The sequence below is a fragment of the Helicoverpa zea genome, chromosome 2 (genome assembly GCF_022581195.2).
Source record: "Helicoverpa zea isolate HzStark_Cry1AcR chromosome 2, ilHelZeax1.1, whole genome shotgun sequence".
In the NCBI taxonomy this organism is placed as follows: Eukaryota; Metazoa; Arthropoda; class Insecta; order Lepidoptera; family Noctuidae; genus Helicoverpa; species Helicoverpa zea.
In genome coordinates, this window is record NC_061453.1 from 8700504 (window position 1) to 8728081 (window position 27578).

Below are 27578 nucleotides of genomic sequence, written 5' to 3' on the forward strand. Positions count from 1 at the left end.
CCTGGCGGTACCTTCTACCTACCCTCTTCCTCCCTTCTTCTTCTCGTAACCGGATAAAATATAACCTATATCTACCCGGGAATAGTCAAGTTTGTAAACAGGGAACGATTTTTCTGAATTTTGGAATGTTAAGGGTACAAACGTACAAAAAAGTTTTTTCTTTATTAAATCAGCAGACATAAAAACCGCAAAGCAAAATAAAACAGAGAATTCTTAAGTACGACTTTTATTTACAAGAGTTCTTAACATCACTATGCCATAAAATGTTTGCATAAAATGTTATTTGACGTGAAAAGACTATGACTAAAACTACGTATTAATTATTAAAATTACGTTGATAGAGCAAAAGAACCTAAATATAGTTTATGATACTACCAATAAATACTACTCAATATGTACATCAATGTAAAAGTAAGTAATACTAGGGATAAATACATACAGGAAGTTAGATTTCTGTAATGTATTATCATGAATTTAGCAAAAAGTTTGTTCGATTTTACTTCTAACAGTACACAACTCTACACAAGAGGCGTGCATTAGCCCTAATACGAAGAATAACGATTACAGTAATCTACGAAAGCCGGATGTACAGCGTGGCTACATTACAATTTATTGTCGAAATATTAAAAAATACACACTAAAGTTACATTACACAAAGTAAAATCGTAGTATCCCGAACATCTTCTACGTTATAAAGTAACAGTCTTACTTATAAAATGATTAATTCTGTAGATTCTAAGTACTGTAGGATGTCATGTCAACATCAGGCTATTCACTATTGGTTCAACTTTAAACTTATTCTTTATTTCAATACATCAAATATTATTTTTAGTATTTAGGTAATAATGAAATATTAGTACTACATATTGTTTAATTAGCGTTTCTGCTGCACATAAGGTGCTTCTTTTTCCCTTGCAAAACACAAAGCTGTTTTATCATCAAAAATGAAAAATGTGTTTTAATTCAATAATTATTTTTTTTCATCTGGAAAAAGGACGGCGATGTTGGTTCCGAAAAGTTCCATCTCATGCGGGCCAATTTGTATTATGTTAAAATAACCGAATCTGTATTAGGTACCTACTAGACATTAAAAATATTAAAGGAAGATCCATCTAATACCAGTAAAGCGGGAGTGGTTTACAAATATGAAGAACCTACACTTATGAAGGTAAAATGACTAGGTATAATGTTAATATTAATCTAATCAATCTTTGGTAATCTGGACCTGTACACTCACTGTATCCTTTATTTGTTTGAACTGGCGACGCGGTCTCTATAATTTAAGGAGTACCAATAGTAAAATTTATAATTATCTATTGAACAGTTAAGTTTTATGAAAAATTTAACCGTGGCTATATATTGGATCATGTAGGGATCACAAAACTTGTATTATGCCAAAGGCAAGAACGTTTTAGCTTCGATGGTGGAGCCTTAAGTGAATAAATAACATGTGAGTTTTGGAGATCAGTTGCAGTAATGTTCCTCGGTGGTGAGGCGGCACAGCTGGCAGTCGACGCGGCAGCACCAGTGGTAGCGGCAGTGGCAGCGCTCGAGCCGGCTGCTCCGCACGCCGCGCCGCCCGCGCCCGCAGCACAGCCGCCCGCACCCGCCCGGCCCGCTGCCCATGCTCGCGTTGCACTTCCTGACACGCAACACTCACATTAAGGGCCCACTTCGTTTATGCAGTGCCATGTACTGATCAGTGAAATTTAAGGCTTTCCAAAATAAGCGAGAAGCTAATTATGTTTTTAGAACTATAACTGCAATGCAGGGAAAATCTGTACATCCTTTAAGGGTCAATTCCCACTGAAAGAGCAGCGGCCGTAAGAGCACGGACAATGTAAGAGCGCGGCGCGGCGCGGCCCAGCGCGGCGCCGCGCGGCCCGCCGCGCTCGCGCTCAATCACTTGCATTTACGGCCGCTGCCGGCCGCTGCCGGCCGCTGCTCTTTCAGTGGGGATTGACCCTAAGTCTGTGTGCTAGAGGCACATTTGTAAATTACCTGCCATGCGTGCCGAGCGAGCCGGCGGCGGGGTCGGGCTCGCAGTAGTCGGGGCTGGGCGTGACGTAGCGCAGGCGGGCGCGGGCGCGGCGCGCGTGGCGGGCGCGCGGGCGCAGCGGGCCGGCGCGCGCCGCCTCGGCCGCCAGCGCCGCCGCCACGCGCGCCAGCGGCGGCAGCGCGCGCCAGCACGTGCGCACCGAGCACGAGCCCGACACGCCGTGACACGTGCACTTCGTGCGCATGCCTGCTGACACCGCCTAAGCAAACAATCACGTAAGTGCTTATGCCGTATGCTGTCGTCTTCGTATTTATCACTGATCGATGCAATGCAACCTTCATTTGAAGGCAATTTGGAATCTTGTTCTGTCATTATACAAGAGGACCTGTGGATGCGTCTGTGAACTTTTTGCGGCATTAAATGATGACAAAAAAAAATGAAAACTTTCGATACTTACCTTTCAGATTTATTGCCAAATACTAAGAACACCACTCCAATTTAAATTCGCAAATCAATAGACGCATATTATTCGATAAAAATCTGTTTATTTTAACGTCCATGTCAATGCCCTCCAATTAGTTATAAAACTTTATGTTTGTGATTTACCTTCCGACCAAACCGTCCATTCATTAGATTAGCGGACGCAATGAGCTCTCGTAGTCGTTCAAGCCGCGTCCGTAAATCCACTTGTGGATCGAATCTGGGGTCGTCGGCTGCCATCCGGTATTCGATGTTACGGTATCTTGAACTTCTATCTTCGTATTCGTACCTGGTACGAAACATGGCATAGTTTAGTTCATGATATATTATTAAAAATAAAATGAGTATAAATATATGAGTAAGCGTTTTGCTTGGAACTTCATTGAAAAAAAAAACATCTAAAGTCTAGGGAAGGAATGCGTACAAAACACCTCTGCCCTAATCCTTCGAAATTGTGGCGAGGATCGTGCAAAAACGCTTTATATACGCTAACCTCGGCCTAGATCTGAACCTTTTCCGAGTGGGTCTTCCTCGTCGCGGTGAGCGCGGTAAACGCTTCCGTCCGCGACGTCCCTTCTTCCTCGTCTTCGGAGCCACGCTGGTGTTGGCTGGCGCCGGCTGGTCGTCCACGAGGATAACCACAGGAGGCATTGTCGTCGGCTCCATGGTTGTTGTAGTGGTAGGTAATTCTGTAGTTGTTGTTTCTATTTCTAGGATGTTTTCAACCTTCCCCTCTCGAACATCTATTTCGTGTGCATCCAAAAACTGCTTCGCGAATCTGAAATTAAAGTTTATAGTAGAATTTCTCATATAATCTTTTGAATATTCCCTTTACCTAAGTGAACTAAACGTTTAAATGTTAATGAAATTACCTCTCTGCCCATTGAAAGTTATCTCCACATCCCCCCCATTTGAATCGTGCGTGTGGTTCAGCGGGTGTGATCTGAGCTTGGCGGGGAGGACGCGGGGGCGCGCGGGGAGGTGCAGCGCATGAGCAGGCTGGCAGCGAGCCCGCCGCGCATGCGCGTGCCACCGACCACGTCAGTGCAGCCGCAGACATTGCATACACGTACGCTTGCTCGCGAGTGCCTGAGAACGACGACGAACTGAGTTGAATTCATAAAGTTATTATTTTTCTTATTTTTTGAGTGCATCTCCTACTGGGGTTATGCCATCAGCTCAGCCAATTGACTCTTGCCTATGGTGTGCAACAAACGCAAAATAGGTCTTAAATGCCGGCAATACTTGTCCACTTTTGGATATTCCGTAGCTAGGAATTGTAGCGTCTTTCTACACCTCTTTAACATTTTATCTTACCCTTAGAATCTCATATCTCTGTATCTACATGACCGAGATAGGTATCGAAATTATTTATCCGTGGTAAAAGGAAATACATAAGGAAAACTATAAAGAAGTAAATAATGAAGTACACAAGGGGAGAATCAAGGGGAGTACATAAGAGTACATAAGAGAAGTACATAAGAGAGTTCATAAGAGAGTACATAAGAGGAGTACTTAAGAGAGTACATAAGAGAGTGGATAAGGGGAGTACATAAGAGGAGTACTTAAAAGAGTACATAAGGGGGTACATAAGAGAGTGGATAAGGGGAGTACATAAGAGGAGTACTTAAGAGAGTATATAAGGGAGTACATAAGAGACTACATAAGAGAGTACATAAGGGAGTACATAAGGGAGTACATAAGAGAGTACATAAGAGGGTACATAAGGGAGTACATAAGGGGAGTACATTAGAAAGTACATAAGGGGAGTACGTAAGAGAGTTCATAAGAGAGCACATAAGAGAGTGCAAAAGAAAGTACAAAAGTGGAGTACATAAGGAAGTTCATCAGGGGAGTACAAAGGGGGAGTACATAAGGAAGTTCATAAGGGGAGTACATAAGGGGTGTGCAAAAGGCAGTACATAAGGGGGTGCAAAAGGAAATACAAAAGGGCAGCACATTCAGGGGAGTACATACGGAAGTTCATCAAGAGAGTACATAAGTGGAGTACATAAGGAAGTTCATAAGGGGAGTACATTGGTTAAATAAAAGGTTCACAAATCAGAGTCGTAGTCTTGCAAAAAGTCATGCAGACGGTCCGTTTGGGATATTTAAGTCTTCAGCAATGTCAAGACGTGATTTAACTATGTTTGTAGCTAAGAAAGTATAAAATATTTAAGTACCTACACGTTCAGCAAAACATATTTTTTCCTTTAATCCCGAACCTTTGTACAGGTCTTGTAGGTACTGATAAGCACTTTCTGCGAAGAATCGTTTTAAATTACAAACGATATCAGCGCGATAAAGCCCGCACGTCCTTAGCTGAGTTAAACAATGGCATCTGACGGGCTTATCACACAGCACATCGGCAGCGCAGACCGCGCGTGAGTGCACAGCTCACGGTTATCGCTGAATGACGTCCCTCCCCCTCCCACGGCTACCCTCACCATCCCGCACCCTGCACGCTTGATTCATGCGTGTAATTAAATCTTTTGTCCGTCTCGCTGTACCTCGACCCTAAGCCCTCACCGCTGATCGTATTGTAAGACGAGCATTCGATCGCCTTTCTAATTTAACAGACTAAAGATAACTTTCATGGTTTTCAGAAGAAAAGCTTTATCTCATCAATAAGGATTCGCGGGATTGATTTATATTAACTTCGTCGTTCGTTCCCTTTTCCTATGAAAACGCCCCCGAGCTCTTAAAGAAATTGTTTGATTTCAGGAGTTTTTATTTCTCAGTAGTTTATTTGCAGTGTACGGCGAATATTAAGTTTGTTGAAGCAAATATTAATTACCAAGTGTATTTTTAACCACCGACGCAAAAACGACGGGGTGTTATAAGATTTTTGTACATACAAGTCGGCATAAATTATATATTGTTTTCTTCACATTGCACAACATGAAAAATCATCAACGTATTTCTATTCGTATCATCAAAGCCTACATATTTTTCAACTAAGTTAATCATCGTTATTCAAGTTACTAGCATGTTTCTGAAATTAAGTCTGACACAGTCGATCAGAAATGCAACCATAAGCGATAACGTCTTCTTTGCGTCGCGTAGTTGGAAAAATGGAAGTCGTTGAACTACTATTGTAGTCGAGCCCCATTACTGTGAGGATAGAAGCCAACTGAAATACAGTGTATACATATAGAGTTACTTGTAATTCGTAGTAGCTTTATCTGCGAAAGAGCTGATAGAATGGTCTAAAAGAAAATTGAGCGGCAGTAATTAACCTGATGAGGCTCTCGCTAGGCGGCTGGATTAACGGACATATTCAGAAGGCAGAACTCCTTGAAGCGGCGCGTATTGCAATGAGTTTTCTGGCTTCTAATAAGCCTGACCACCGCGGTAGTCAGGCCCATAAAATTATTTAAAAATATACAAAAAAATATGGCTAGCGATATCGCGCACAGTGTTTAGTATAGTTTATATATATATGTCACCGGAAAATAACAAGATCCGTAAGTTTATCAATTTACTAGGAAGTTTATAAACTTTCGTAAGATTCTAAACGGGAGATATATTGTAATATTTTACGTCCACATTTTCGTAAATTGATAAACTTACTGAACTCACTCGTAAAATAATAAGTAAGCAGTAACCAAACGCTACGCGCGATCTGATTGGTTGGCTGTCACGTGTCACTTCTCCTTCCTCGCGGCCGCCCTATGGACACAAGCATTGCCACTATGAACATTGACCAATCAGAGAGCAGTGTGTTATTTTACGAAATTAAAAGATCGTATATTTAAAAGAGTTTCTGTGATTGGTCGAACCATATAAAATCTTACGAATAGATATTCGTTAGTTTATTTTACCGTATGACGTCGGAAATTGATAAATTTACGAAAATGTGGACGTAAAATATTACAATTTATCTCCCGTTTAGAATCTTACGAAAGTTTATAAACTTCCTAGTAAATTGATAAACTTACGGATCTTGTTATTTTCCGGTGACATATACACACGACAGGACACCTTGGAATGTGGAAAACCAACTCTACGTGAATGGTTTCCTAGAAAGAATGTGTTCCGGTAGAACCTTATTTAAAAAATCTGGCTATGTACTTTACTGGTTTCGTTTGAAGAAAAAACATTACTTCTACGAAAGAAGTTTCGTAGCAAGAAAAATAATTCTTCCTACGTAACTAACTGTAACGTAGGAACAATTATTTTTACTACGAAACCGGCTACGAAACCAACGCTACGTGGTTACGTAGCGAAGCGACCGGCAGCCAATTTTTAAACGTTTTTTTAGGTGACTCGGAATTTCAATTTAATTAAAATATACCTATGTATAGCTGATTGTATTCTTGGTGACCTGTTTGCGTATAGTTCAATCTTATATTTAAAATAATTGTGATCTAGCCTTTTCTAGCTGTAATCTAATCAAACGAGAGAAGTATTTAAAATTAAAGTTTCGTTTAGGGAGTTTTACGTTGTAAAGTTTCGGATTCTAATACGCCATAATTGCCAATTTTCATACTTACTTATTTTTGGACGTACCTACTTCCACAAACAAAACCGATATCAAAGAGGCATCGCCATTACTTAGGTAGTATCAGGTAGGTACCTACTGTGGTGATTGAATTAAGTATTAAATATCTCGGTTAAAGCTACATCCATAAAAATATTCAGTTATTTAGGTATTGAATAGAAACGCGATGTCACGGGCTGTCCTGCGTTAGGTACATTTTTTGCATGTAGGTAAAGGTAAATATCACGGAAAACAACTCATAATAAAGTCAAATATTTGCGATGCGATGTCGTGACACCGGCGATAGGCACTACCTGTCACGTCAGTCCTGGGCGATGGATGAATAACGTGGCTACATCCGGTGCCAGCTTCAGTGATTGCTTGATGTTTGCTAACCTCTAACTATTCCGTTTACCAGTTGGGGTATTTGAATTAAATGACCATTTTCATAACTTAGGTATTCGTATCGGTAGTTCGTTATCTATGGTGTCCTTATTATTCATTGAATTAAACAGATGAATATTATTCATGAATGAGAAATAATTTTTCGAAGTTAAGATCTCTATGCAAAATTAGACGGACACCTATCTAAGTAGACACCTTCTTACTGAAAAGTTATTCTTTGTTCATTGCCTCAGCGGCCGCAGACTTTATTCGCTTCGTAAAACTTTTAATTAAAATGTATCAAGCCGGGAGCACTCCAAAGATTCCTAACGGTTTTGTTTGTAGCCGACAACGTTCCGTGTCAATTAATTTCCTAAAGTGGGCAGACGGACGCCGAAATGGTGACCAAAAACAATGCTTCGTATTTCGCAGTAGTCGACCGTCGGCATCCGGCCCGCACTCGCTGCCAACTACACAATGTCGCCGACCATGCTAAAACTAGAAAAACTTGCCCATTGTTTGTCTTCTTTTCTATTCCTAACTTTTAGATAGTTGTTTTTTAGTCTCTTTAGAGTCTTGAACATTGATTGTAGAGAGCGACGTAAAAAGATTGGATAGTGTTAAAATTCAGGAAAAAGCTTGTTCCCTCTCCGTTTATCTTCCATGAGAATCTTGCTGAAGGATAAAATTATTATTCGGAAATAAATAACTGTATGTGCGGATCGGTAGGTGCGTTTATCTTTCATTTATTAGATCAATATTGAGCTACTTAGTATGCAGCCCCGTCACGCTATGAGAGTCAACGTGTTGTACAGGCGACCTGCGGCGGCGCTCGTTCAACGAGTTCCGTGCTGGCGCAGAGTTATGAAGACATCGCGTGACTTCTTCTGTTATTTAATAAGGTTCCTGCGCCGGCCTTACCTACGATCGGAATCGGCACGATTGCTCTTTACTGTCTATCCGTTCAACGTTCACTCTATTAGGGGATAATTAACAATAGACCAGTTAAATTAAATTTAAACAATGGTGTTGTTTGAAATTAATTACCCGAGAAGTGATAAATATGTTCATGTGTCATGTAAATAAAAAGAATGGTTGGAGCGGAACGGTACTCGCGCACCGTTGCTGAAAGAAAGGGCGCTGTCGTCACGCCGGCCGCGCTCGTACAATACATCCACGGTGATTTAAAAGACTCGACAAACTTTGTGCTTATCTTACATTAGTAATGGAAGTGCCAACTTTTTTCTACTAAGGGCGGTGATGGTTTCTTGCGAATAACAAATAATAAGTTACTACACACATCATAAATGTACCTGAAAACTGATAAAAGTTTTAGATGCTTTATAAAATTATAAGTGGAACTCACCCGTTAGGAGATCAGGAGTGTATCTTGGTGCCAGCTGTATGGAGGAGCAGTTCCAGCGCTCGCCCTGGTGCGCGGCGAGGCAGGCGGCGCGGGCGAGGCGCGCGGCGCCCGCCACGTGCGGCATGGCGGAGGGCTGGCGCCGACACGCGCGCGCCTGCCCGCCCCACAGCCAGCCCGCACGACGAGCTTCCACGCACGAGCTCTCCGTCCAGTTGCCTTCGCTCTCATGCAACGCTCTGTATATAATTAAAAATAATAATATCATAGCCGGTGCAGATACTCTTCTTAAATGTAGGTATTATCTAAATGGCTCCGTGATATGGGGAAAAGATTCTCTTTTAGTTGAAGTATTGATTTGTGAGCTAAATAAAACATCAGGAATTTTATGTCAACTGTTTATTTCAAAAACATTTTACCTTCTATGACTTATTTAAATTATTCAATGGCAGTGATTGGTACGTTTATTCTTAAGTGCAATATTTTTATTGATACTATTTCGGTACTTTCTTTTCGTGTTCTACATTGTAAGAGGACGATGACCCGTCCCCACGTCTTGCGGATTCAGGCCTCTGACCACGTTGAAACGCCTCACACATTTCATACAAATAATTTGGTAAAAAATCTGAACCTTCGCCCTCTCTACGGCGTAGCACGTGGTAGGCTTCTCGTAGCGTCGGCTTCGGTGCGAGGCGCAACTCCAGCTCCACGGCCGTTGGAAAGTGAGCTGCTAACGAATAAACTATCTCTAGATCCGAAGGTGGTGGCGATAAATGCCGGTAGTTCGATACTTTATGCAGAAAGTATTCTGACATACTGACTCTTGGATTACTATCATCGTATTTTCCTAGTTTCATGTCATATAGTACTGCTTTTTGTCTGTCTGGGCCCCAGAATTCTTGTTCAAAAGCCGCGTAGAATGTTTCTACGTCTTTGAACTCGCTCTTGAAGCACCGTGCCCACATGAGTGGTACTCCTTCTAAACACGATATTATGAATGGCAACTGTTTTTCTTCTGCCATTCTTAATTCGGATATGTAGTACTGAATATTTTCTAAAAAATCCATGGGGTGAGTGTCTCCGACGTCATCGAAATGTGGTCTCCTGTTAATGGACGCAAGAATCCAATCACTGAGATTTTCTGATGATAAATTAATGGTCGTTTTGTGTTTATCCAGTCTATCTTCGTCAAGCTCTACTATCTTCGGCCTGTCGTCTTGGCGCGACGCCGAAGGTTTATCGAACACGTTTTCAGCTTTACCCAAATTCGGAAGAGACATGTGACTCCGAAGTCTAGACGAAGGCATAGGCAGGCTTTGGTATACATCTTCTTGACTGGAAAATCGCACGCCGAAACCTAAAGTCGTCGGTTTGTGAATGGAGCTGCTGTACATAGAACTCCTGTACAGGATTTCGTCTTTCTTTGGGCGTTCATCTGGTTTCTTTTCTTTAGAAACAGAAGAAGATATCTTGTCAACCATCTCAGATAGGTTTGTTACTGAAGATTTAATCTGACTTAAATCGACAAACAAACTCATTGTAAAGTTATAACTTTTATAAATCCATTTTCATGAATCTGAGCGAAAATGTTTGAGCTGAAACAAAATAGAATTATGCATTACGATCGGTATCTCAGAGACAAAAATAAAATACCTATCAAGGGTAGTGCATGTGCGTGCATGTGTATCAAACCGTCGGTTCCAATAATAAAACTATTTTTCAAAAAAATTATTACCTACTCGTGTTGTCCTACTAGCTCTACATCTACAAAACGTACGCATCACCTATCTTGTACACGTAATAATCGACGTCAGTCACATTTCAATGTTCATTGATGGATTTTTAACTCTATTTGATGTTTGATTGATGACTCTGTGCCTGGAATGGAGCGATGGTGGACGAGTGTTTATCATTGGCTATTGTTTACAGACGGCACAAAAGTTAACCATGTGAAACGTTGCTGTAGTGCTCGTGAGTGGTCCACAATGGAGGGCGATTCGTCACTGTTCGTGCGCCATTGCGCCGGCTAAATCAACACGTTGCTGTATGTGTAGCGGTCAGCTTAATGTAGGTACCTACCCGAGCTACTTAAGCTTCAATTAAAACACCATTGTTATGCAGTTATATTTGTGTAATACAAAAGTGCATAAATAATTCTATAAGTAAATAAATTAATATAATAATTGATTTATTGTTCTAGTTTGCGTTACCAATAGATTCTAGTACGTGTGCCAGTCAGCGTAGTGCTGGGCGGCTAAAGCGTGCGTAGCAAGTTCGTAGCAAAGGGAGCTTACGTGCGGCGGCGGCGGGCGGGCACTCCGTACTACCCGCCGACTGCGAACTGCCGAGGGATGCGGCAGGCGTACTTGCCGCTTTTTATATACAGGTTACGTTACAATAACTGGGTTATCGTAGACGGTATATTAAATTTCATTGACGTTTCGTCGTGCCTGCCAAGGACACGCGTTGCCGATGGTACCGTTTCCAATATTACGAGGGGAACACGCTTTGTTCAAATATCTAGGTTGAATTTGTACCATAGTTTGAAACTAACTGAATTTGTTGCGCTCATTATGTGGCATTACTCTTATCTTTAATTAAACTTTATTAACAGTGATTACAAAAGAAAAAGAAAGCAATACATATTTAGGCAGCTTTATGCAGTTATGTTTTAATTTAAGCGATTAAGTACCGTACCTGGTTACTTAAATGTTATAAGCAAAAATAGGAAGTAACTTATCGTGAAAATGTTAGTAAAAACTAAAAAGTAATGCCACGGAGGTAATTAAGCTAGAGCTAACATTGCTACGGGGGTTCAACATAGGGGTAAGGTAATTATGCCCTCAAAGGTAAGGTTTACTGTAAGTTATTGCGAAGTACGTATAGTGCAAGTTCATTATTGATGCATTAGTTCCGCGGCCGGTCGCCGCTCGGTTGCGCATATCTTTGCGACCGAGCGAACAATAAACAACAAGCCCTCCTTCCTTCCATCCTTTTTAGCTTAACACTGACCCTACGTCCGCGATACTACTATGTATGGAGAATTTGTTTTTGTTTTACATTCTGAAACTTTACACTGGCTACTTACTTATCCAGAACTTTGGTTCTTTTTATAAAATAGTGGTCTTTAGCTTAATATTAACTTAATCAATCAATAACTAAGTACCTATATGTACAGGGAGAAGTATTTGCGAGCAAGAAATGATATTGTATTCTAAAGATGCAATTAATTAAGAATTGGTCAAGTTATTTCGCTACTTCTTATGTTAACTGGTACTTACTTAATGAACTTATTCTTCGATTAAGTAAATTGTGATGTCATTCAATTACATACTTATACACGTCCGTAACCTATGTACCTATGTAATTAATAATAATATTTAATTTCCCCTAGATTTTTTGACCCTTTTAAATTGTTACCTTCCGAAGGAGTGCTAAATAGCTGGGGTAACCTGAATACTTTAATTATTTTCTGAAACAAAAAAGGGCACAGGCAGGTAGCAAAAGTTAGTAAGGCCAAATATAAGTAAAGCGTCATTACGCCACTTTAAGGTCAGAAGCCTCTAAATATTTGCTATAATATATCCTTCGGAAAACTGATATCCGTGTAATGTGGTAGGGGACAGCGCACGCGACGTCACCGCTCACGGTAGCTCCGACGGGCCACGTCACTCGCTCCGCATGCAATCAACATTAATAGCTGGCAGCCTGCAAACTTGGAAACAGCTACGCAGCACGCATCCGCAGAATAGCGCAACACCAATTGACTCCGGACATCGTGTCACGGTGCTGCGAGCCCAAAGCTTCCGTAATCCTACTATTATGGTTAATTCATGTGGAATGTAATTGTTCCGTTGTTGGACTCGGGTCGGGCACATTATCGCATTCGTCACGCCGCGCACGTGTACGTTTGATCTAATAAAATAATTCCCGTATCAAATTTTACGCGCCTATCTCGATCTGGTAGACAAAGAACCGCGCAGAGGGGTACAAGGCTTGGCTTTGTCATAACTGGTAGTCGGCACAAAAGACCACCCAACATTTTTCGGGTAAATCTCTTTGTGTTGTCCATATAGATAAAATAGGCCGTCAAGTTACAGTATAATTTTTGTTAATACCGAAAAGGGTCACATGTCTACGCAATACGCAGAAAGAACCACTGTTGTAAAAATGGCTAATATTACAATTCTATTGAATTAAATGAAAGGGTAGATAATTCCTACATTTGCATACTACCTATGCTGCATTTTCTAATTTCTTGCTTATTGTTCTCTAGGTGAGTTTTTTGCGTTTTGTTCTCTGGTACAATTAATGAATCCGTGAGCCGTGGCCGACACTTTTATGAGTCTCTGAAACAAAACCACTAAAATCAAGCTCAACACAGGAAACAAATTCTATCAAAAACCCCCATTGAATTTTAACATTATTTGTGCTGTCCTGTACTGCCAATTAAAAAAAAAACTTCGCCTAAAACCCGCGATGAAGCAAAAAAGCCCGTTTGGGGCGCAATACAGCTGACGCGGCTGCAGCGGCGCGGCGCTGATTCCGCTTTAATGATGATTAAATGCTGTATGATTGTCGTGGCGTGTGTAGCCGCCCCTGCGGCCACCAGCCTGCACCGCGGCAAGGGAACTTTACGGGAAACTTTCCCAGTACCTATCGAACTTCTTAATGTGAAAATAACTAGCGCTGCATAATTTAAAACAATATTCAGGTACTGAAATAAAATAGATAGTTCAGCGTCTACGTATCCTGATAACAAAATTAACAAAACAAAATACACGCATACATTGCTGCAGTCACATCCCGATTGGTTATGCTGACGGTTGCTTTATTTCTACAAACGCCTCCCCTTCAAATGAAAATTAAATTTGCCACGGTAATGCATGCTACAAATTGTAGAATTGTCAAATCATTCCCATGCCCACATCCACTTGCTACGGATAATAAACTAACAAAATCGTAAACAATGAAATAGATTGACTATTTCATAATGTTAGCCAAAGATTACAATTTGTAATGATCAGTTACAAGAGCTGCTTTTCGCCCCAGCCAGTGTTAACTGCTTCACTCCATTACACACGGGACAATGATACCTCCCTAATTATGAACCATTTGACACACTCACTCGTACGGAAAATGTTTACGTAACGTAATCAAGATCCTGCATTTCCAACCACAAGCATATAGCACTTCTATATAAAAGGATGATTTGCATTTATAGTCACTTATATGAAATTCGAGTTCGAGAATATAGTAATAGCACATTTATGAGGGATATCACAAAAGTCATAAAATGGATACTGTGCAGGAATATATCCGTAATTATTTCGTATTCAACGAATTTATATGCCGAGCACGTGGCAGAGAAACCCATTAGGTTTAAATGTAGGTAAGTGGCCATCAAGAAGGAAGCCGGGAATAATTGAAACAAATGCACGGATTACTCAACAAATTGTTCAATACAAGGGCTATTTATCTAAGTCAACGCGCTGAAATGAACAATTTGTTTCATTTTATTGATATGACCGTGCACTAAACATGGTGCACTGTTAAAATAATGCAACGATAAAAGGCGGATGATGTTTGGGCAACTTTTAAATCATTTCAGAAGTCAGGAGTTACTGTACCTAGCTATTTAATAAGTTTAATAAATTGGTTCCTATTTTATTACACAATAATACAAAAAATAAATAAGTACTAGACTTAACCCGCGAGTTCGACTGACTCTTAAACTGTCGTTTAATAGCCAAACATTGGATATTTCGAGACGTGTTGCGACACTCATTCAGAATCTGCAGCTGTGTTATTTTAGATGTTAACACGAGGATGCGGTTGTAATGAAGTAAAAAGTAAAAAATATCAGTCAATAAATCTTGTCAACTAATCCAGCGAGAGAAATGAAGCAGATTATAAAAACCGTTTTTTTGCAAGCTGAGAGAGGGTATGGAGTGCCGAGTCGTGCCTTATCTTTATTGAGAAAAAGTTTGTAGCACGCCGGACTAAACGAATTAAATGTCAATGTTTGATCCTGTTGAATGAATACACAGATAATTATTTTTGTCCCTGCTAATGATTGTAATGTTTACAGTGATAGCACTAAAAGTTATTTTTTAGGACTTATTTGCAGAGTAATCATTGATTACAGAAAGCACGTGGCGACAACGACAAGACCTAAAAGTGGATAATCGCAATGGGCTTTTGTCGGCGTCGGACGCGATGGGCGGGCGGATTGCACCGCGCGGGAAGTACGCGCGTGAGTCAACGCAAGCCAGACAGCGTGCCGCCCCCTCGCTCCCTCCCCCCACACCTTGCTCAGCTATGAGCGCTAATTACTAGTATAACCTTCTAACTATTACTTATACACATTTTCTTTGTTCTCTTTCCAAATTGGTCACACGTATTGTATTGATTAGTATATCGACTGCAAGCAAGCAATACCTCCTATCTGACTCCGGGTGGATTTTAAAGGGGAACAATAAAACTTAATAAAATCCTTATTCCGAGGAAGGTATAATGAGATACTGAAAATCCAAGTTTTCTTTTTCTAAGCATAGTATTGATTAATAAAGTTTTTTGTTTTTATTTTGAATCTAAAGGTAGTTTATGGTAGATACAAGTTTTTTGGTTTTTTGAAACAAAAATGTCAGATAGGAGGTATTGCTTGCTTGCAGTCGATATGTTCTTAGCATTATTCCTTTTATAGTGGTCAATCGCTTGCCCATCATAAATAAAATAAAATGTTTCTGTAATTTCAGCGAATTCCGATAGAAAGCTCAGTCGTGTTCGAAATATGTTATACCGGATCGTATACAATTGATTAATGAAGCATACATCAAAAAGGTTGCCGTCGATACGGCCGAACAAGAAATGTGTGACAAAAATAAAAGGCGAACAAATACGGCGGTGAGGATGTCGGTAATTTATGAATTTGTCAGGACAAACTGAACATCGTCGTCCGTGTAAATAAAGAGCACCACTGCGCGGATAAATTTGTGTCAGATCAAATGAATCGTGCCCACAACGATTTGTTGCACTTATTGCCCGCTCCACCCTCGAGCGACCAACAAAAACAATTCTTGGAGATGTTGAAGAATTAAGTCGTTTGTTCTCTGCTAAGATAAATTGGAAAGCTTCCATATACCCTCAATAGTACACATGAATAAAATCTATTTGTAAACGATCAAAGCCACAGGACACAGACACAGGAGGTGTCTGAACTTGCATTAACTTAGTAAGTAGAGATGATATTATGTAGCGACATAGTATGCAAACAGCTTCTGCCCATTGTGTAGCGTTGCCTCTTGCCGTACAAGTTGTGAAATTTAATAGTAGGTAGCTCAAAGTTGCATCCCTGCGAAGCCCTTCACATTTTAGCCCGAACAGTGCAAGTACTTAAAACTCCGTACTCCCAGTTGTAGGATTTCGAGGAAGTTATCAGATTTAGATTAATTATAACGTAGGTAGCTCCACGGAAGTGAGCCAAATTCCAATTTAACAAATTCCTGGAAAAAAATGAAATAAATTCGTCCAATAAGTTATATAAGAGTTAAAATAAAATAGTAAAAACGTGTGTCCGGCACAGTGCAATAAAATAAATCTTGTACTAAGTGGCTCATATTTTACCTTCGCCCGCACTCGGCAGGCATACGTCGGCCACCTACATACGTTAGGCTGAAGGGGGAATTCAATAAAAATCACAATCGTAAAAACTAAGATGGCAGCCATATAAAAATACCTAAGAAAGCATTAAGAACCGTCCCCTAATAATAGGTCCCGCCAGATGCACGGGACGGCCGCCTGGAAAAGTCACAGTGGGAACTCGAGCGAGGGAAATTATTTTTTTCGGTCTGCCACACACGGCCCTTGCTAACTCAGCGAAAACTGAGACCGCTCCTCTCACCGGAATCACTTACAAGAGGACATTTTACTGTAAAACTTTGGATATGAAAGTAATGTGTAATATAAAAGTATATTACGCGAACGAAGAAATACTTATTCAATACTAGCTTCTGCCCGCGACTTCGTACGCGGATCCTGTCCCTTATGCCAGCGACTACGGGGTCAGCAAAATCAAAGATCTGAATAGTCTGATATTGAATTTTAAGGGCCCGTTGACTTGAAAACAACGGAATACGCATAACCATTAGAAACGTTCCATATATTTAATTTTTGGACTTTAACGGCAAAAGGACAGCAGACTAAACAAAACGCTGAGAACTGAACCGCAATAGACGTGACCATAGGGATAAAAGTAGTGATTCTAATTAGTCCGCATTTAAGTTGTGTGTGGCAAAAATATTACACGTATTATTACGTAAAAAAAGATTAAATAGATGACAAAGCCGTGGTGACTTAGTGGAAGTCGTGGTGGTTTAGTGGGTAGAGAACCAATCTCTCAAGTATGAGCGTGCGTCTTTGATTCCAGGTCTTGCAAGTGCCTGCCAATGCTTTTCTAAGTTCGTATGTACTTTCTACGTATATTTTGGATACCAATGACCGTTATTTGGAGGGGATTTTAAACTGTAGGTTCCGGCTGTCATTGAACATTCTTGGCAGTCGTTATGGGTAGTCAGAAGCCAGTAAGTCTTACCAAGGGGTGTTGGGTTGAGCGGTTAACCGGGTTGTGGAGGTCAGATAGGCAGTCGCTCCTTATAAAACACTGGTACTCAGTTGCATCGTGACTGGAAGTCGACCCTAACATAATTGGGACGAGAAAGGCTCTTGAGATAATAACGACAATAATAATGAGATATAGGCACGCGGCATAATAATGAGATATATGAAGTAGCGACCCCGCGGGGCTATATATACTGAGTTCTTCAGGGAGAGTATACTGTCCCCCATCTCCGGCCGGTCGGAGTGAACCATGACGGGGGTAGGTCTCACGCGTCTGGCTTGGCTTGGCCGTCCAGAGTGGAGTCGCAGGAGCAGGATTAGTAGCCCTGCTCGGAGGGTAGGTGCCTCATGGTAAGCACAGGGAGCGCGTAATCTGCGTTTAAAGTCCGCCGAGGTATCCTCACCCTTCAGCCGCTCATGTCCCTGTTGCCCTCTTGTTGCAATTCAGTGCCTGGTTCCCGGGAGCCCAGTAAGTGAGGTGGCGAGTCTCCACCTGCCATTTTTACATGTACCTAATACATTGTCATCCACTAACATCCCATCACAATAGCCCAAGTAGTTTTCCTCCATAGTTAGCAATAGCACAGAACCGGGGATTGTCTTTTTTTTAACGACGTCCACCGGGGATTGTCCTTGGGTTCATTTCTATAGTGTATAAAGGGATAATCGTCGGTTTTGTGTCACCATTTCATTAAAGTTGTCTCAAAAAGGCTTCAGCGTGTTGGCTTCGGCCCCACGTTTGCCTCCCAAAAATTCGGAACTCTGTAGTCCCGAGGTCTGGAAGAGACATACAAAATAATAATGAGATATAACGCAACAAAGTCGGAGAGTGGGGGCTCGTGACGCCACGTCTAGGTATGTAAAATTTGTACTAAGCAGTGACTTAACACGAAATTCAAGCGTTGTTGTATCTTCGTTATTATTTGTTTGTGAGAGAGAGAAAAGAAAAATACATGTCCATTATTTTAGGGTTATCTAAAAGACGGACTAATTAGTTTTTAGGGTTCCGTACCTCGAAAGGAAAAAACGGAACCCTTATAGGATCACTTTGTTGTCCGTCTGTCTGTCTGTCTGTCTGTCTGTCTGTCTGTCAAGACCCTTTATCTTAAGAACGCGTGGATGTATCAAGCTGAAATTCACATGAAATACTCGGGTCTATTGTCCCTTTAGGCTGTGAAAATATCAAGCTTCTAAGCCAAGCCAATCAAAAGATACAACCGATTATGTCGATATTTTCAACAAATTCTCGACACTCGCAAAGGAATCAAAACCTACAGGGTACTTCCCGTAAACTCAGAATCTTGAAATTTGGCATGAAGCATTGTTATATAATGCAAATATAGGAAAAATTGCGAAAATCTCATTTTTTTTGTTATATAATATAATAAAAATATTTTAATAAAATGAAACTTACTACCTTATTTCTCACGAACGAATAAAGGTACCAAATTGAAATTTATACCAAATACCTAGGTCTATTGTCCCTTTAAGCAATGAAAAAATCAAACTTCTAAGTTAACGCGATCAAAAGATACAGCAGTTTTACCAACACCTTAGACGAATTTCCGTCACACGCTAGGGAATCAAAACCTACAAGGTACTTCCCGTGAACTCAGAATCTTAAAATTCGGCACGAAGCAACGTTATATAGTACAGATAAAGGAAAAATTGCGAAAATGATAAATTTGAAGTTACATAAAATATTAAAATATTATTTTTGCTTACATGACATAAAATATTTTTTTAATAATTATAAACTTACTACCTACCCTTTTTCACATGAACGCGTAGAGATATTAAAGTTTTGAATAAAAAGTGAAATACATATCAAACACTAAATATAATCTTTCTTAAATATAATGGCCTCTAAACTGTGAAAAATTTTAAATCATTCAAAGGTCATTGGGCACCTTAGTATGAAAACCGTACCCACGGCGGATACGAACGAAATATAGCACAGTATAATGATAAAGGCTCTGATTTACTATGGCAGATTTACAGTCGCATCAATGTGAACCATGGGAATCTAGAGAAAATCAGGTGTAAACATCAAATATTTTCCTCATTTCAATGAGGAATTTAAACGACCAAGTTTGACGGATTTGAGAAATCATTTTTTTGTAGTGAAAGAGTATACTCGCCGTTTATTTCCATTGTCATCAGGTCAGGATCTGATGATGGAAATCCTGAGAAATCGAGGGCAACTATCAGGAATTGTAGGCATGTATAGTTTGGGCTTACATTATTCGTATTGACAAGAACTTTTCACAAAAGTTAAAAATAAAAACTTTTTACAAAAAAAAAAAACAACTTCTAAAACAACAAGAAAACTGTTTATATGCATCGGTCTAGATCTCGGTGGTTAAATAAATATAGATATGCATCCTCTAGACACCGACTTCTAGACCGATGCACCTAACATCTTTTTAATTTCTTTCTTGCTTTTGTTTTCTTGTTGCTTTTTTATATGTTTGAAGTTGGATTTGTTTGTAAAATGCTACAAAATAAAATAATGCCGACTTTATAAAACAAAGAAAGGGACAGAATTACACTTTTGTCAAGGCTCTAGAAACGTAAAGCCAGCAGCCCCGAATCCTACTCTCTAGAAGTCGTTGTTACAATTCGACAGCTACAAGTCGTCAGGCGGTTTCGAAAAAAACCTGAAACTGGGGCTCTTTAGGTGATTAATCCCTCAAAAATAAAAGATCCCATTCCTGCAATGGCTGCTTTAACCCAAGTTGTAGTGAATTCTCATCACCTAAAATAAAATAAGCTCCAACACAAGGTTACGTTATAATTTGTAAAGGAGTTCCCATAACTATATCTGATCTTAGCTGTCGATCCCACAATGGCAGTCAAACCTATCTTTGTGGAAAGTCTTCGCCAATACGAATAAAATAAGCCCAAACACGTGGTAGTTGCAACATACCGTTCGGGAGTTCCCTTGACTCTCTGTAGTCTCCATAATCAAATCAGCTCCAAACCTTCACTAATTACCAGTACCCTCAAAAATACACTCACATGTCTGGTTATGACTCGATGCGTGCCTACAATATTCAAGAGTTGCCCTCGATTTCTCAGGGTTTCCAGATCCTCATCAGATCCTGGTCATCCGGATTGGCACCTTCCTTCTTTATGAAATGTCTTTAACAATAAAAACTAGCATTGCAACCTGTACAATCCTCTGAAACTGCTTGTCTTTTATATTTTTCAAACGATCCTGGACATTCGTCTCCATGGAATTTTAATAAAATATTTATATTCAAAGAAACGTCATACCATTCTCCACGATTTAAAACTACTTTGATTCATGTCCGCCACTTTTTACAAAGCGGGTCAGATATGCCCCATGACCTTATAGTTATTTTCAATCAGATTTCTGAATGATGACTATAAAATGTTGTATATAAATAACTTCAATAAAATAACTTTTACAAGGTACTGGCCTACTATTTTAGTTATATTATAAAATAAAAAATATTAACTATTTTGACTCTCACGAAATTACCATAACTATGATTGTTCTAAACTGAACGGTTGGCGCGAAACTCACTTTTTATCTATACAGCATTTGTACGGAACCCTCGGTGCGCGAGTCCGACTCGCACTTGGCCGGTTTATTTTTTTTGATTCACCATACCTATTTCATAACATTCATTTCTATTCATTTCAAGTGTAGTATTGCTCTTGAAGTTCCACATCAGGTGTTCCAGATCTTCGATGTTTATACGTCAATAGAGAGTGCTTATCAGATAGAACCACTTTTGCTAAAACGTCATATCTTCATATGCTATAGTCTAGCTGAGCTCCTGGAGTTCCACATCAGGTGTTTTACATCTTCAATTTTTATAAGTCAACAGAGAGTGCTTATCAGATTGAACAACTTTTGCTAAAACGTGATACCTCTATATGCTATAGTCTAGCTGGGCCGATGGAGTTCCACATCAGGTGTTTTAGATCTTCAATTTGTATAAGTCAATAGAAAGTGCTTATCAAATTGAACAACTTTTGCTAAAACGTCATACCTGTATATGGTACAGAGAAGCTGGGCTCTTGGGGTTCCACATCATGTGTTCCAGATCTTAAAATTTATTATCTCAGCTGAAAATGCTCGTCACATGAAACAATTTTTGCCATGGCACCATTTTTGTATCTCTTATAATTTTGTTGGTCTGTTGGAGTTCTGCATCAGGTCTTCAAGTTTCGAAGATAAATTATAGCCTATATGTTGACCAGGCTTAATACTGATACAACAAAGAAAAAATCATTGAAATCCGTTCAGTAGTTAGGAAGATTAGCGTGTACAAACAAACAGACATACAGACATACAGACAAAAATTTTTTTTTGGATTTGTGCTCCATTACTGTTTCTAAACCCCACCCAATTATTATATTTTTAATATATTCAATGTACAGACACAGTTTTTTTACAGATTTATTATATGTATAGATTACTACGTGACTTCGACCAAAAAAAAATAATACTTACATCTTTTGCCGTGGTTGCGGTTCTATGAATTGCTATAAGTTTCTTTTGGTGTGGATTCGAATAAAATATTGTTTTTCTCTGAATAAAGGCCTTTCCTGCGAATTATCATAGTAGTTTTTTTAAAATAAGTTTTCCATTGATAGAAACCGCCCTTATGTTACTTGTCTACCTTAGTACTAAACTGACAATTTTAAAGATTTTTTTTAAAATTCGAAGCAGCATGAACTTCATGTTCATCTGAAAAACTATTACACGTAACGCGTTCAGCCAAACTGATTTGTCGTAATTTTTTACAGCTTTAGTTTATGCACACCAAGGAAAGCGTAGCGTAGTATATTCTATATTATCAAAGACGTAGTTATATAACCTCTATTATCAGATTAATCATAACTTTATTAATTACGCTCAGGACAGCAATTAGTTCTTCGATGGTATTTAAAGGATTACCTTATTCAGCATAACTTAAAATACACCGCATAACTTAATATTAAACAATAAACTAATAACAAAATTTCATTTGATCATACGAAATTTTTACGACGCTCTCGAGAGAACATTAACTGAGCAATTTAGCGAACCACAGTAATATTGAAATAATTAGGTAGGTACTAAGAGCTATGCCGAAAATCGTGTTCGTACCAAAGCTCACATTTCCCGGATATTACCGGGTGTAATCTCGGGGGCGAATAATTGCGGGTTGCAACTGAACAACGGTGCTCATTAGTGCAATGTTCAATTAGGGAGCGTCGATGGACGGGGAGAACCGACCCGTTACAACCGCTTTAAATCCTGTGGATGTTTCAAATGGTACAATAACAATGTTATTTAGTACCGCTTTATGCTGTTGTGATGCTTGTATTGATTAATTCGCTTTATGTATTCCTTAATTATATTGAATTCGCAATGGTTTTAACTCCGTTGTTTGACTCATGTAAATAGCGATGTCGGGCGCTGCTCGTTATTATAGTAGCGTTAATCTGTTTTAATGACTTTTGCTTTTCATCTGTGATGTTACAATATTTATCAGTACGTATAGCAATGTTAATTAACAACTTCATTAAAATTACTGGCATATTAACTTCAAATATTCATGTTAATGTTAATTAATAATAGAGTAGATCTAGGTATGTTGTTACTTTCCAATTATGTCTGCAAGCTCTCGTGTTTACCGAGCTTACAGAAATGATTTCACTGGTCAACAAAAAAAAATATTTTTTTTGTTTTTTTGAAATGGCAACAGTTTTTATCTAACAGCTTTTGTTTTCGAGTTATAGCTAACTACCCTCTCACACTATTTTTATATAGTTAGACTTTGGTTTTTTGTTGGATACTTAATTATAATTTATTGTTGTTTACGATATGGCTACGTCAAGAAGATGTTGTGCGCTAAATCCAAATTGTATTTGCTACATTTGTGGCGAGTATATATTTGAAAAATATCGAAAACCCATGTCTGAATTTGTGAAAACTGCGTATCATCAAAACTTTAAAATAAAATTGTGTAATCTGGACAAGCCATGGGAAATCGAAGTAAGTGGTATATCCCAACTTATTTTCTGCTCAACGACCCCAATTAAAATCACGAGACTCATTTCTTTTGGTTATGAGTAATTTCCTAGGTAACAAGAAATCTGACGACTATGTCGAGCTTGTTGAGTGCATGCTATCGAACTTACAAGTGCTAGGGTGTAACATGAGCTTAAAAATCCACTTCCTGGACTCTCATTTAGACCGATTCCCACAAAATCTGGGTGAGAAGCAGGGTGAAAGATTTCACCAGGATGTTCGGACAGTGGAAGAGCGTTATCAGGGAAGGTGGGATCCCATATGATGGCAGACTATCGCTGGAGTTTGAAACGAGATCTACCTAAAGGCGTCCATTCATGGAAATCTTATAAAAGATCATTTGATAGTGTTGAATACGTATTTTGTTACCATATGTATTAATTTTCTTGTATTTCTTAGTTAAAATAATAAAACTGTATATTAAAAAAAGTAAAGCTGTTATCAATCTCCTAGTATTTTTTACATACTCAGGGCTATATAAACATCCAATAACAGTAAAAAAAATCAGGAAACAAAAATTGTGTTGACCAGTGTTTTTAGTGTCGCTAATTACCTATGTTCTAATTAATTGTAAAACCTATCTCTGTGATGTTTGTTTTTAAGACTCGCCGTCCTCAGGATTTTCAACCACTACCTAAGTGAACAACTCACTTTAAAATATTTTTTTAAACTAGGTATTCGTGAGCTTTCTTAACATATGCAGCTTTAATATCCTTTCAGACTGAAAATTGAAATAGACGGAGGATAAGAAACGACACTAGGGCGGATCCAGTTAAAATTGAAAATTCCGAACCAGGAATCCTGCTGGTATGATTCCGATGATAGATGACCATCTCACTCATTTTATGATGACGCTCTTTCGTGTTTCGGAAGTGCATGATAAACTGATGGGTAGTTAGAAGCCAGAAAGTGTGACAACCAGTGTTATCAAGGGCTATCCGGTTGCCCAAATAACCGTGTTGAGAAGGTCTGCCGGCTTATCTGACCTCCTCAACCCAGTTACCTGGGCAACCCAATACCCCAGTTGGTTAGACTGCTCGACTGGTGTCAGACTTACTGGCTTCTGACTACCCGAAATACTGCCATGGGTAATCAATTAAAGCCGGGACCTACGGTTTAACGTGCCATCTGAAACACAGTCTTTAGTATCCAAGATATACTAAGACAGTACATACAAACTTAGAAAAGTTCATGCCTGACCTGGAATCGAACCTACGCTCTCATACTTGTGAGATTGGTTCTTTAATTACCCACAAGGCCACCACAACTACATAAGGGTGAAATATTTATTTATTAATTTTATGAATAAATATTATAGCCATACAGAGCAACATATTAAATCCAAAAGTCCGAACAATTTTTCTGGTTGTTTTTGGACTGATTCAGCCTACCCCTCGTACTAGAAAAAAAACTATAGGTATCAAAGAGAGTGCATAAGGAAGGTGCATACTCTATATGAAGTACCTATATGTATAGAGTAAAAGAGAGTACGTAAGGGGGAATATATAGGGGTAGTGCATAAAGTAGAACATTTGGTACTATGTACAAAGGAACAGTTCATAAGGAAGTACATTATGGAGTTTTTACATAAAAAGATAAAAAAAAAATAGTTTCACGTCACAAAGATATTCGTATTAGGGTTGTGGGCATGCCCAAAGTGCAGTTCACTACGAAGATCCATGACGACGATGTGAAAAAATCTGCACGTTTTAACCTTTAGTATAAGGCGTCGTCCTAATTGGCAGCGATCGCGCGATGGCGCGATGCGTTTTTCATCTACTAAGACGTCGTCCTAACTGACAGCGATTGTCCGATGACACGATGCGTTCTCGTCGTTCGATGAGTTCAAACATACAGATTTCATCAGAGTGTCCTATTTGAACCTCGCAAGTGAGATAGTGAGATCGTGAGATGAAAAACGCATCGCGCCATCGTGCGATCGCTGCCAATTAGGACGACGCCTAATACATTAAGCTGTAGCTATAATTTATTCATAAGTTTTATTTTATGTCTGATTTTCACTGCATATAACATTTTGATGCGTGTCCACCATGCATACCAGTTTTTTTTTGCGGTAAAAATAATTAATATGTTCTTTGTTTAACATTTTTGTTCATTATCTGTCTATTCTTATCTTATTATTATTTACTGAAATCGTTTTCAAGCCACCACAGCACCAACAGTCAACCTACAGAACCAACAGTCGTCACCAAAGTTACTTACCATAGTAGGTAGCGGTTGCCAAAAATATTTTCAGAATTTATGAACTTGTAAATTTTAATTTAATCTCATTCCCATGCTACCGTTGTCAAATACCGCTAAGTATATTTATTCCTAGACCAAGTGAGGCCGATATAACTGATGTTTCAGACTTTAAATTCAATTCTTATATTTAGATAATTTTGGATAGGTCTAAAGCGTCTCAATTTTTTGATGACGTGAATGGTTAGAGCAATTTTCTTAGATACCTAAATCAATTCTCATAAAAAAATTAAGCAAGGTACAGACGAAATCAATTTTGAATTATTTGATTGTTTTTATTAGATAATGCGTAATATAATAATATATAAAAGAAAAATAAACAATACTCACAACCATCGTATCGCCTTCGTAGACTTCGGCAAAAACACAAAGAACAAAACGAAAGCAATATAAGAACGCATCACAAAATAAAATCGATCACTGCATTAATTGAATATTTCAGTAACAAACCGTTGTTCAAAAAAAAGTAACAAGGGCGCGAATTTTTTGGCGGGAAAAGTCGAGTGTCACGGAGAGCCCGGCGACGGGCAGCGAGCGATGCGGGATGAGCGCTCCCGAGCTGCGATTGCGACAGAATGCACGACTACGACCACCTCCAGCCACTCTCGGCCAGTGGTCAGGCAGACAAAACGCGCCGCCGCAACTGGCAAGAGTCGCCAAAGATTAAAACGCTAACTCCAGGTGTGATACTTTAAAGTAATGATTAACGCTTTTTCGGGTCGTATGGAAGCTTTTAGTAACAGTTTCTGCTATTGAATGTATTAGCATCTACTTTTTTAATTTTACTCCCTGTTCCACTGTTCTTTTCGCTTCAAAATATCAAAGATAAATCTGATGTTTCTTTGTGCACAAAATTATTGGCAAAGAGATTTAGTTTAATAAGCCATAAAGGGTATTTGATACACCCACATAGCTGTTTGAACCAGATTGGATCAACATAAGTAATTTAATAAAATCCATAGTGTCTACGCACTGCAAAATTTTTACAGATTCCTATGGCCTTACCACAAAAACTTTAACCACTGTTTTACGCTTGTCTAAAAAAAATGTGTCTCCAAAATGAACCATATGTCAACGTCATAATTTGACATTTTTTTAGACAAGTCTTAAACTGACGTTAAAAAGTTTTTGTGGTAAGACGGCTAATGGTTTAGGTAATAGGTATTCAATTTTATCCCTTATTTTGTACCTTCATAATACAAATTCGGAGTACTCTTTGAGAACGGGTTGTAATAGGCACAAATATGCAGCTAATACACCATTCCCTTGACAGTGGCGCGCGGCGAATCGGGCGGGCGGGCGGGTGGACACGCGCTCCCCCCGCAAGCGGTACAACCCACTTATCAATTCAGTCGAGTGGGCATTCATTCATTGTGAAGCATTGTGCCTATTATGCGCGGATTCGGTGCTTATTTACCCGTTCACATGCCACTAGAGCAGTCGTCACTGTAACTATCTCATGAATTCAAGTCAACAAAATTTTGAATCACTAGCCGTCAGTTGCACAAAGCTCCATTAAAATTAAAGCTTCATTAAATCTATTGCTAACACTTTTATCTTGTTGACAAAGAAATAGTCAGCAATAGATTTAAACAAGCTTTAACTTTAATGGAGCTTTGTACAACTGATCGTATGAGGTACTAAATGGAGCCCGCTTTTTTAGGGCTCAGCATCTGTTTTCATCTTCACCACTCACCACGGTCCAGCCATCATATTAAATATCCTATCTTCCTTCTATTCTGTTGGCTTGTGCACGCATCCTTGAACTTAAAATTGAACCTGTTTAAGATTACAATTTTTAAAATCAAAGCTGAACGCAGCAAACGCGCCAATCGAAACCAATACTAAAATTTCTTTAGGTGCATAAAATTTTATGAAACCTCTTGCACTTGCGGATATTGAATCGTCTGAAACTGAAAGAAACCTCGACAAA

General features: G+C 39.2%; 2 protein-coding genes across 3 annotated transcripts; both read right to left on the minus strand.

Annotated features, from left to right (window-relative positions):
• Window positions 1–214: 214 nt before the first annotated feature.
• LOC124637444 (protein Wnt-11b-like) lies at window positions 215–26254 on the minus strand. 2 transcript variants are annotated; one of them, XM_047173947.1, is made up of 7 exons: window positions 25976–26254; window positions 8713–8948; window positions 3352–3568; window positions 2991–3257; window positions 2606–2768; window positions 2002–2258; window positions 215–1642 (listed from the first exon to the last, which is right to left on the minus strand). In XM_047173947.1, exons 1-7 carry the CDS (start codon window positions 26044–26046, stop codon window positions 1465–1467), a joined length of 1389 nt encoding a protein of 462 aa, XP_047029903.1. In that variant the 5' UTR covers window positions 26047–26254; the 3' UTR covers window positions 215–1464. The 2 variants fall into 2 exon arrangements, with proteins under 2 accessions (XP_047029903.1, XP_047029894.1); XM_047173938.1 differs by having other exon boundaries at window positions 2973–3257.
• On the minus strand, window positions 9028–11094 carry LOC124637457. The gene is made up of 2 exons (XM_047173959.1): window positions 11004–11094; window positions 9028–10304 (listed from the first exon to the last, which is right to left on the minus strand). The coding sequence occupies exon 2, from the start codon at window positions 10245–10247 to the stop codon at window positions 9204–9206; it is 1044 nt and encodes a 347-aa protein (XP_047029915.1). The 5' UTR covers window positions 10248–10304; window positions 11004–11094; the 3' UTR covers window positions 9028–9203.
• Window positions 26255–27578: the final 1324 nt, after the last annotated feature.